General features: G+C 33.8%; 2 protein-coding genes across 2 annotated transcripts; both read left to right on the forward strand.

The window, feature by feature from the left end:
- The first annotated feature begins 1,625 nt into the window (after nt 1-1,625).
- Nucleotides 1,626-2,324, forward strand: LOC140829580 (uncharacterized). The gene has a single exon (XM_073192893.1). It carries the CDS (start codon nt 1,626-1,628, stop codon nt 2,322-2,324), a length of 699 nt encoding a protein of 232 aa, XP_073048994.1.
- A 1,036-nt stretch (nt 2,325-3,360) lies between these two features.
- Nucleotides 3,361-6,505, forward strand: LOC140830440 (uncharacterized). Its single transcript, XM_073193743.1, has 7 exons — nt 3,361-3,642; nt 3,724-3,819; nt 4,327-4,414; nt 4,984-5,068; nt 5,202-5,265; nt 5,362-5,514; nt 6,204-6,505. Exons 1-7 carry the CDS (start codon nt 3,532-3,534, stop codon nt 6,249-6,251), a joined length of 645 nt encoding a protein of 214 aa, XP_073049844.1. The 5' UTR covers nt 3,361-3,531; the 3' UTR covers nt 6,252-6,505.
- The last annotated feature ends 4,294 nt before the right edge of the window (nt 6,506-10,799 follow it).

A 10,799-nucleotide genomic window follows, 5' to 3' on the forward strand; every position in this document is an offset into this window, starting at 1 on the left:
GTTGCGTGCTTGTATAATATTTTTTATAATTCATTTTATTTATATTTAAATGATGATCAAAATATAATTATAAAAAATAGTGAGGAAATTGAAAAATAAAAAAATGGAAAAATAACCTCAATAAGAATTGAACTTATAACATAAACACCAAGAAACAATAACTCTATCCACTGAACTACATATAACTTGCGTTAAAATTTTAACATTTTATTAATATATATAATTATTAAAACATATTAGATTTATTGCGATAAATGATTAGATTTATACATGTGAGTTAAACACCAAGAAACAATAACTTTATCCACTGAACTACATATAACTTGCATTAAAATTTTAACATTTTATTAATATATGTAATTATTAAAACAGACCATAACATCAAAATTAGTTATTCTAAATGTCTCAAATTTAATAAAATAGTATATATAATATATCACAAATGATGATAATTTAGTCGGATGCACAAATGAAATGAGTAAAGAATTAAAAGATTTGTACACCGTAGTGTGAAATAGAACATAATCGTGGGCCGACACTCGAAAAATAGCAAAATCTACGATCAAAAATTTTTCTTAACTCTTTTGAAAAGAACCGAAAATAGGTTTAAAGTTGAAGAGTAGACATATTCAATATGGCGATTGCGTTTTTAACAAATAAAAATTAAAATCAACAATGATATATACAATAAAAAATGTCATTAAAACTGACACAAAAATAGATAAATAAAAAATCATCGATCTAAATCTTATGTCGAAAATAGCATCGTTTCAATTAAATAACGAATTATGAAATTCAAGATTATAAATTACCTGCAAACATGGAATCAATTGCGATAAATTATAATGTTATGATCGGAAATTGATTTAGAGATAGGTGAATTAATAATATAAAAAATTCTGAAAATATTTCGGCTCAGTTAATAAAGTTGAAATTAAATTCTTGTTAGTTGAGTATCAACGAGCCATAAGTTTGTTACTGCATGGAATTAGGATCACGAATAAGTTTTGAGCACAAAAATAGCTTAAGGTAAGAATAATTAGGCTATCAAATATTGAACAAGAAAAGACTAACTGAAATGTAAATAATACGAGTTTGTTCTGGATGTTCGAAAACTTCAATTACTCTTACGTTATATATCTTTCGATGAGTATTCCAATATAGATACTTATTGTTCCACGATATCATATCTTCATCGGTGCGCCGGTGACACCAATTTAATCCATGAGTACACCTACGAGTGATTAGATATGATAGAATTCAACCTACTCTTGAAATATTATCTCAATCATGTATTCATATTTATTTTTATATGTGATGATTTTTTTTACCTCGTATAAAAGAATAAATTAAAAATGTAAAAAAAAAAAAAATCGAATGTAATCTTATGATAATACTTTAAAGCTAGTGTTAAAAGTGAGCAGATAATCTAACCTTTGTATATAATAAATAGAATTTATGAAAATATGAAGGTGTTTCAGTTTATATGCAGCCAGTGCCAACCCAACTAGCTAACTGAGTAAACGTACAATAGGAAAAAGCCTACTATTTGCTCGCCAATTGAGGAGGGGGGTTTGGGTATTCGAGATCTTATAGCTTGGAATAAGGCGCTTCTCACTAAGAGCATGTGGAATATTCACATTAAGAAGGATACATTGTGGGTTCGGTGGGTGCATCATTATTACTTGAATGATGTCATAGATTGGAGGTGGAAGAAAGATGATACTGTTCTCATTAAGAAGCTCGTGGAGATCCGTGATGAGCTTTTGGCTCGTGAGGGGTGTTGGGATGCGGTGGTGGCTAGATTGTCGATTTGGTTTGGTACGACGAGGGGTTTGTCGAAAGCCTACAGGAGTTTCTTACCAGGGACAGGTAGATGGCCGTGGAAACCATTTTTATGGAGACCACACATCTTACCTAAACACCGTTTCGCCCTTTGGATTTTTGCTCATGGGAAGTGCTTGACAAAGGACAGACAGCCCTATATCCTAGACAAGTCCTGTGGTCTTTGTGGTACTGTAAATGAAACTGCACATCATGTTTTCTTTGAGTGTACAGCTTCTACACAGCTTTGGGTTAGATTGTGGGAGTGGTTGGAAGTTCAGTGTATGGCGCGTTCTATGACAAATTTACTTCGTCTTCTCCGCAGGAGATTCAGAGGTACTACCATGCGTGCACGGAGGTGCCACTCGGGGATAGCTGCATTGGTTTATCACATTTGGAGTGCTCGTAACAGGGCACTTTTTGACGGTGAGAGGCCGGATGTGGAAGCTATCTTTCGGAAGATTTTGATTCATATTCATCGAACGCTGGCTGCTGGATGATGTTCATATTTTGTCTCCCAGTATTTGGATTTCATTCTTGGGATATATCTATTTTTTGAAATAACCATTTTCTTCGATTATGGTTTTCGAACACTGATTATGTGATCTCTGGGTATACCCAGCGTATTTGTTATTCTCTTTATTTACCATCTATGATATGTGTAAAAAAAAAATAGTAATGACTAATATAACGAATGGTATCTTATCTTACTATCTAACTAGAGTTGCGCCAAAACTCGTGTGAGATAGTTTTACGATCAATTTTATAAGACAAATATTTTACGTTAGGTTATGAAAAAAATATTAATTTTTTTTGTAGATATATATGATCGACATATCTCATAAATAAAGATTTATGAGACCGTCTCACCTAAAAGTTAATGCCTAGGTTTTTTGTGATAAGGTCTCACAGATTTTTATCCAACTATGCTCATATTTATAATAAAAAATAACATTTTTGATAGAAAAATATTGTTTTTTTATCAGTGACCAAAATAAGATATTTGTATCACAAAATTGATATGTAAAATCATTACACACAAGTTTTTGTGAAAATTACTATATTTGTATTAATTAATTTTTAATTGATTTAATTAAATCATATTTACTCTTATTAAATATTTTATTGATAATTTTTTATTATATTCTAAAAATAACATATCTTTTTAAATGTTCAATAATAACTTTATTTATAATTTTAAATTTTTAGATTTGATTAACAAATTACTAATTAAAAATAACCAAAAAATCATATAAATAAATATTTCTGCATGCAAATGAGCATTAAGTTAGTTAATGAGAGAATATAAAGCAGCCATTGAACTAACTCTTGTTTTTTCAATTAAAAAAAAAATTAAATATTTCTAATTTCGAGGGAAAAAATATCATCTTTATTTTATAAAGCTATAATTGAATTTTGGAACTTTTAATAATAATACGATAAAATCACAATTATTTTTCGAAACATATAAAAAATCACTAATTACAAAAAAATTATTGTAAAGTATAATTTGTCAATCATACTTTGGAAAAAAAAAAAGAGAGATTATTTTAGGACTAGCAGTCTAGCTCGGGCTAAAAAGGTCCGAGTCTCAAAATCTCCGCCGCTGCAGCCACTCTTTTTCTGCAACCTCCGGCGGCGGGTCTCCGTTCTCTCCATTGAACTAATTCCTCAAATTTATTTAATCCGGAAAATCACGAGGAATAAATGTTTCTGTTGAGTGAAGTAGAGCACACTCTAAGATTACCACCTCATCTCCTCAGTCGACCTCTCAATGAAGCCATTAAAGGAGAGCTCGATTCTCTGTTCTCGGACAAGGTAAATCTGCATTGAAATTTCGTTTTGATCTTCTTTTTCGTATTATTTATTGATCGATCCCACGTTGTTTTATGATGCTAGGTTATTCAAAACCTTGGCTTATGTGTAAGCGTGTACGATATTCGTTCCATTGATGGAGGATTTATCTCTCCGGGAGATGGTGCTTCTACTTATACGGTGTGTAATCGTGTCTTCTGAATTGGGCCTTTCTTTTATTTCGTTTTGATCGCTGCATTGTGTGTGTTACTGTTTGTTTTTATTCTTTTGTTGCGTAAAAAATTGCTGTAATTACGGTAATTCTTATGAAAAGTCAACTACATTCTTGAAAAGGCCATACCTTGTTCTACTTGTTCCTCGAATGGGGCCGGAGTTGATGTATTCTGGTGTTACATTTGCTTTTTTTATAAAGTTAATGCTAAATTTGAAATTTTGCATACTCAAATTTACTGAATTCGCGACAGGCTGCTTCCATTTTATGCTCTGATATTTACTAAATGAAATTTGAAGGAACAATTTTTAGTTTCTTTCAAAATTCTATTGACAACTTTGAATTTGGCTAGTGCCTTGTGTCCTTTTCTTGATATTTTTGAAGTCTGCTTTGAATCGAATTTTTAATCTTCTGATATGTAGCTTTCCTCCTTAGAAATAATACTTTTTGTGGTTCAATTTTGTGAGCTTCTGCAGGTTAGGTTCAGATTGGTGATGTTTCAGCCATTTGTGGGAGAAGTAATATCTGCCAGGCTGAAAGAGTCTAACAAAGATGGTCTACGTTGTAAGGCTCACAAGTGTTCAATTTCTATATTTTGTTTTAATTTTTTAGTTTACTGTTTATATCAAGGGCCATCTTTTTGCTCAAACAACATAGTTGTTGGATGACCTTGGTGCAACAAGCCAAAGTACAGATGTTGAAAATACATATGTTAATATGGTTAATTTTGTAAAATGTTGAATACATGCTATGATTACAATAGGTTAAGGGGGGAAAAGTGATGCAAGTGTTGATGCAAGGAGTTTTAGTGAGCACAGCTCCTTTTATAATTTGCTGGGTTAAGTCGGCACTGGCATTAGTTGAAGGAGGCAAAATGACACTGATCCATGTTAAAGAGGTGGCTAAAGGGAGAAGTTTGTTTTTTGATTTGATAGATAATCCACTTTTGTTTTAACCACAGTCCACTGCCATGTGCAATACTTGTATCTCACTTGAATACCAAGTAAACATAAAAGGAGAGATTTGAGAAACGAGTTCTGAAGTTGAATACCTTGCCAGTAAATGCTTTCTGTGACCCAGTTATTATTCGTTATGTCTCTGGATTATTAACTACTAAATAATTCCCTTGGCAGTGTCTCTTGGATTTTTCGAAGACATATATGTACCTGTCCCATTGTTGCCCAGCCCCAATCACTCTGAACCTGATCCAGAGCAGAAGTGAGCTACTCTGTTGTTACGAGATTTTTTGGAGATTATATAGTTAAAACTGTCAGCTTTTGCTATGTCTATAATGATTCTTCGTGTCACATCCACAATCATGCTTTGAATATGTTTTCATTTCCTTTCGCAGGGATGGTATCAGGTGGATCTGGGAGTATGAAGGGGAAAATTACCCCATAGATGGGACAGATGAGGTTTCCATCGTCCACTTTGTGTTGTCCATTCAATTATTTCGATAATCTGACACTTGTTGTGTAATTTGATCGAACAACTGTTGTATTTGACTGCAGATAAGGTTCAGAGTTCACAAAATAAGTTATCCACCTGTGCCTTTAGATCTAGCAAAAAAAGAATCTGATCAAAAGGAATCTGATAAAAAAGAGTCTGATAAAAAAGATTCGGAGCAAAAAAATTTGAAGCTATTCGCCCCTATGGTGGTTACTGTAAGCCAGTCTTCTTAATCATTCAGTGATATATTCCTCATTCTAGCTTCCTTAACTTACAATCAGACAATGAATAAAATTCATCAAGTCTTTGTTCATAGACATTCCAGCGATCATTGGGCGCATAGTTATTACGAGCCCATAATGTCTGCGCCCAGGCTCAAGGCGCAGTGGGACCTAACCATTTCATCTAAGGACATGCCAAAGCACAGCTCTTTTCATGTGCCTTGGACATGAAGCACAGATTTTTAGTGTGCCTTAGAGGCCTGAGATGTAGATTAACATGCCTCAAATAAAAGGATTATGTGGATTGTGTACATTTTATGAAATCCAATGTACTGATGGTTCATATTTGCTTGTGCTCTAAAAATATTTTTCATTTTATTTTTGTCCAGTTCCTTGTAAAATATATATTAAATTCTGTATAACATAAATTTTTTAGGACATCTAATTTTTAATATATTATGGCTCAGTGTGCCTGACTTCAATAAAGCACACATCTCAACTTGCACATTGAGCCTAGGCTCTGGGGCACATACAAGCCTCAGTGTGCATTGTGTGTTTAAGAACTTTCGATTTCCTATGTCACGATGCAATTACATACTCTACTGTGATCTTTCAATAGTGATGATGGACTTCTGGTTTCAGAATTACTAAAGATGATATATCGACTTTATATTTTCTGGCAGGGATCACTTGATGGTGATGGTTTAGGTCCCATTTCATGGTGGGTGTGATGGTTGTGTAAGATGATTATCTACCTCAAAGCAACTGCGGCGGTTGGTATTGGTATTCTCATATGCCTTAGGTTGATGAGGAATAGGCTATGGTAGACCGTAAGGCGTGTTTATATGTTGCTACTAACGTGATTCGAGTTTTCTTGATTGTTTTCCCAGTCAGAAAATGACTATGGGTTTTAGTTTTGATGTAAAACCACTGATAAAATAGAATTTTGGGTTGCTGATAATCTTTTACGTTTTAACGTTTGAAATCGTTTCGATATCCGACGACAAAGATTTCTTATTCGAATCATATATTATATAATAAATGACAAAAAAAACTTGCGTGGGACGGTCTCACGGGTCGTATTTGTGAGACATATCTCTTATTTTGGTTATCCATGAAAATGTATTACTTTTTATGCTAAGAGTATTACTTTTTATTGTAAATATGGGTATGGTTGACCGTCTCACGGATTAAGATCTGTGAGACGGTCTCACATGAGATCCACTCATAATAAATTTAATGACAAAAATATCATAAAAAATATACAAAATATTATGGAAAAATCAATAGAGTTAAACTCAGTTAAACTCATTTACTAAGATAAAGATGTATGTATACAAAATCCGATTAAAATTTTATGTCGTTTTATTTGCATAAATTGAAAAACGGCTATTAATTTTCTATAATTTAGATATGTTACTAAGATTGACAAATCTAATTGGAAATATTATATTGTATATAAGGAAGTTTTCTCAATAAGGAAGCTAGCAAATTTGCAATACAGTCCAGATACGTCACGAACCTGTACAAGAAAGCAGTCTACGTTCATCCGAGAGAGATTAGTGCAATCACCCATTTGATTAGCCATCAGCGTCATTCGTGGAGCAACTTCAGAGCTTACCAAGCTGATTTTCCGTGCCTATAAATAGGAGGACTCTTCATTCAGAACTTGCACTCCCAAATCTCGAAATCCTCTCTAGCATCACCGTATTTTCGAAGCTTTCATCCTCAAGTAACGAAGCTCTGCCGCAATCTCACCATTCACGTTTCCTTTAGCAGTCAGAATACTGTAAGTGGGCTTTTGCTATATATATTTCTTTGTAAGTGGGCTTTTGCTATATATATCCCACTTTTGCTATATATATTTCTTTGTAAGTGGGTTCTTGATAATATTTTGTTTGGCACACTTATTTCCTTTTAAGTGGGCATAATATGTTTCGAAAATAAATTAAACATGACTTTGAAAATTCGATCGGCGTGATATATTCATTTCCATTTGGTATTGAAATCCCTTGAATTGTTCTTTGTTCGATATCAGTTAAATATTTGAAGGCATGTTTGAATTATTTGAAATGCACTGTAAAGATTTGATTTAGAAATGGTAAAGGAAATTCCGAACTTTGATATACTTTGTTTAGGCCCTGATGCGGTGGGTTATAATAACCGTTCCTTTGGCCTCGCCCCTTAGAGGAGTAACATATAGGGGACTGATCAGTAAAAACCATAGAAAATGAGATGATTTTCAGTGCTATATTCGTATTTGTGTTATTATTCTATTCAACATGCTTAATATTGAAATTATGATAATTTATTCGTATGTATATCATCGATATTTGTCATGCACGATCGGCCCCCATTTACTGAGTATTTCCCCAAAATACTCACCCCTTACATTCCCACCCAGATAAGAAAGAGGAACAAATCGAGGATGAAGAACAAGAGTACTTTTGGGGATGGTGATGAAGCCAATCTTATTCGAAACCAGACACATTATTTTGTCCTTTGATTTCATCATGTATTTTGCTTCCGCACATTTTATTTCGTTTTGGAATTTATCGCTGTAAGACAAGATTATTTTGAGTTAATTATGAAATAGACTGGTTTCGGTTTATACTGAACTAAGAGGCTTGTTGTTTGGCGATTATGTGATTGTTGAACAACGTCGGTATCTACTAACCCCGGTCGTGGGGCGTGACATTTAAGTGGTATCAGAGCAGCCAGGTTCATAATCCGGTTGGGGAAAGAAATTGTTCGAAAAAAAAAAATAATTCGGTGGAATTTTTAAATCGGCCAATGCAGTTCCCTCCGAAACGGCCCAACGAGTAATATTCACAACTTTGTTGTGAGGCATAGTCCGAAAACGTGAAAATCCTTCGTTTAGACCTCCGAAATCGCGTTCTCGTTATTTTAGGAAAGTTTCGTATAACTCATAACTTTTCGTAGAAAACTCAGAATTTAATTCCATCAACTGTTCTAGAATCTTCTCGACGTATTCTTTCTATCCATGGGTCAATGTTCAAACTTTCTACTATTGGAAACTTTCTCGAAAAAAAATCCCGTTCAACGTGTTTCTTGAACTACTTGTCGCAATTTTATTGAATTGTATTATGGGGACAATTAGTATTTGTCTATATTTTTGGGAATATACCTATCAGAGATAAGTTGAGTTAAGCTTCTGACTTAAGATGAAAGATTTGACTCGGGATGATAAATTATTTATGAAAAACTAGCATGCGAAATCTGATATAAGAAGTATATAATAAATTTTGGGTATTTCAATATAGAAGTTGAGTTTGTGTCGATAGTTAACTGTGTGAGCAATATGTTTCGGTTATTAAGAAGGTTAAGCGCTAACTTTAAATATATAGGACCTTGGAATATCTTGTGAGACAATATCATCAGGTTAAGAAATTTATATTATTTTGAGATAACAAGTATGCTATAATCTTATGTAAATAAAATAAGTTATGAGATATTGGTGGAAATCAAGAAAATTATAGTACAATAAGTTTTGACTTTTCTGGTACTAAGAATGATTCAAAGAGAATGACATTCAATGAAATTCTTGTGTTAGAGCGTGATAGGCTCATGATCTTGATGAAAGTAAGATTTAGTGAAAAATAATAATTATTATTTGAGGTAACGACTAGGTTATAATTTTTCGGGATTTAAGTCAATAAGCTATAGATCGATAATGAGTTAAGTTTCAATATTCTATATGGGTTTTAAGTTTTGAGATAGTAATCGAGATAATTTCAAGATGAGATAAAATTAGTATAAATTCACATATATTCAGTGCCGACTTGATTCAACTCACTTCGGTAGATTTCGACGCCATACTAGGGGTGAATTGGTTATCTAAGAACCGTGCAATAGTATATTGCCAGAGTAAGAATATCAAACTCTGAACCCCGAACCAAGAAGAAATAAGGTACCATAGCGATGCCAAGGAACAAAAATACATTTTTCTGTTTGTCAGACTTGGAAAGCCATAATATCGGGAAAATAAGTTTACCTAGTAATGGTGAACAAAGCACGAGAAGGAGATGAGCTGAAGTTGGAAGATATTCAAATAATACAAAAAAAATTGGTCGTTTTTCCATAATTGCTTCTTGGAATGTTCTCGGACTAAGAAGTAGAGTTCGAGACAAATTTGGTACCGGTAATGCACTAATCTCCAATACATTGTACTGAATGGCTTCAGATGAACTCAAGGAGCTAAAAGAATAATTCCAAGAGTTGTTAGACAAAAAAAGCATATTATGTCAAGTGCATCTCATTGGGGAGCTGCAGTCCTATTTGTATGGAAGAAAGATGAAAGTATGAGATTGTGTATAGATTATAGAGAACTCTATAAGATCGCAATCAGGAATAAGTATCTTCTTCCAATAATATACGGTCTTGTCGATCAACGTAAAGGAGTTACAATCTTCTCTAAGCTTGACCTGAGGACATGCTATCATCAGCTAAAGGTCAGAGCAGAAGACACCCCAATGTCAGCATTCAGAATAAGGTCATGTGAGATCGAAATCAGGAATATCAGTGGAACTAAGAAATTAGAGGCAAATCTAGATTAGCCGAAACATAAGAATGGAACCGAAATTAGAGGCTTCTTTAGATTACCAGGCTATTAGCGTACATTCGTCGAGGGCTTCTCTTCAGTAGTCGTATCACTGACGAGACTCGCACAAAAGAACTATGAATTCAACTGAATAGAGAGATGTTAAAGAGCTTTCAAACATTAAAGGAGAAGCTAGCATCTACACCAATGTTGGTATTATCTACTGAGGACAAGGATCAAAGGAAGATATCAGAGGCGTACTCATGGAAGAGAGGCTAGTCAACTAAAGCCACAGGAGCAAAACTACCGTACTCACGATCTCGAGTTGGCAGCAGTGATCTTGGCTTTGAAAATTTGGAGACACTATCTCTACGATGTCAAGTGTGAAATATTCACTCACTGACCACCAAGTCTCAAATATTTGTTCATTCAAAAAGAATTAAAAATGAGACAAAGACGGTTGATAGAGTTACTCAAGGACTGTGACTTGACAATAAGCTACCACGCCAACCAAGCAAATAAGGTAGTCGATCCTTTGATTCAAACATGGGTAAGATAACATAACATCATTCTCCGCGCAACCATGCCTTCGGGAAGCAGTCAAGTTAAATCAGAGTCGAGACACGACACTAGAGAAGTTCAAAGAACAAGCCAAGAAAATAAAGTCATCAGATTTTCAAGTGGACCCAGACGGAATCCTAGGGATGAGAGGACGATT

Source organism: Primulina eburnea, chromosome 4 (genome assembly GCF_022965805.1).
Source record: "Primulina eburnea isolate SZY01 chromosome 4, ASM2296580v1, whole genome shotgun sequence".
Classification (NCBI taxonomy): domain Eukaryota; kingdom Viridiplantae; phylum Streptophyta; class Magnoliopsida; order Lamiales; family Gesneriaceae; genus Primulina; species Primulina eburnea.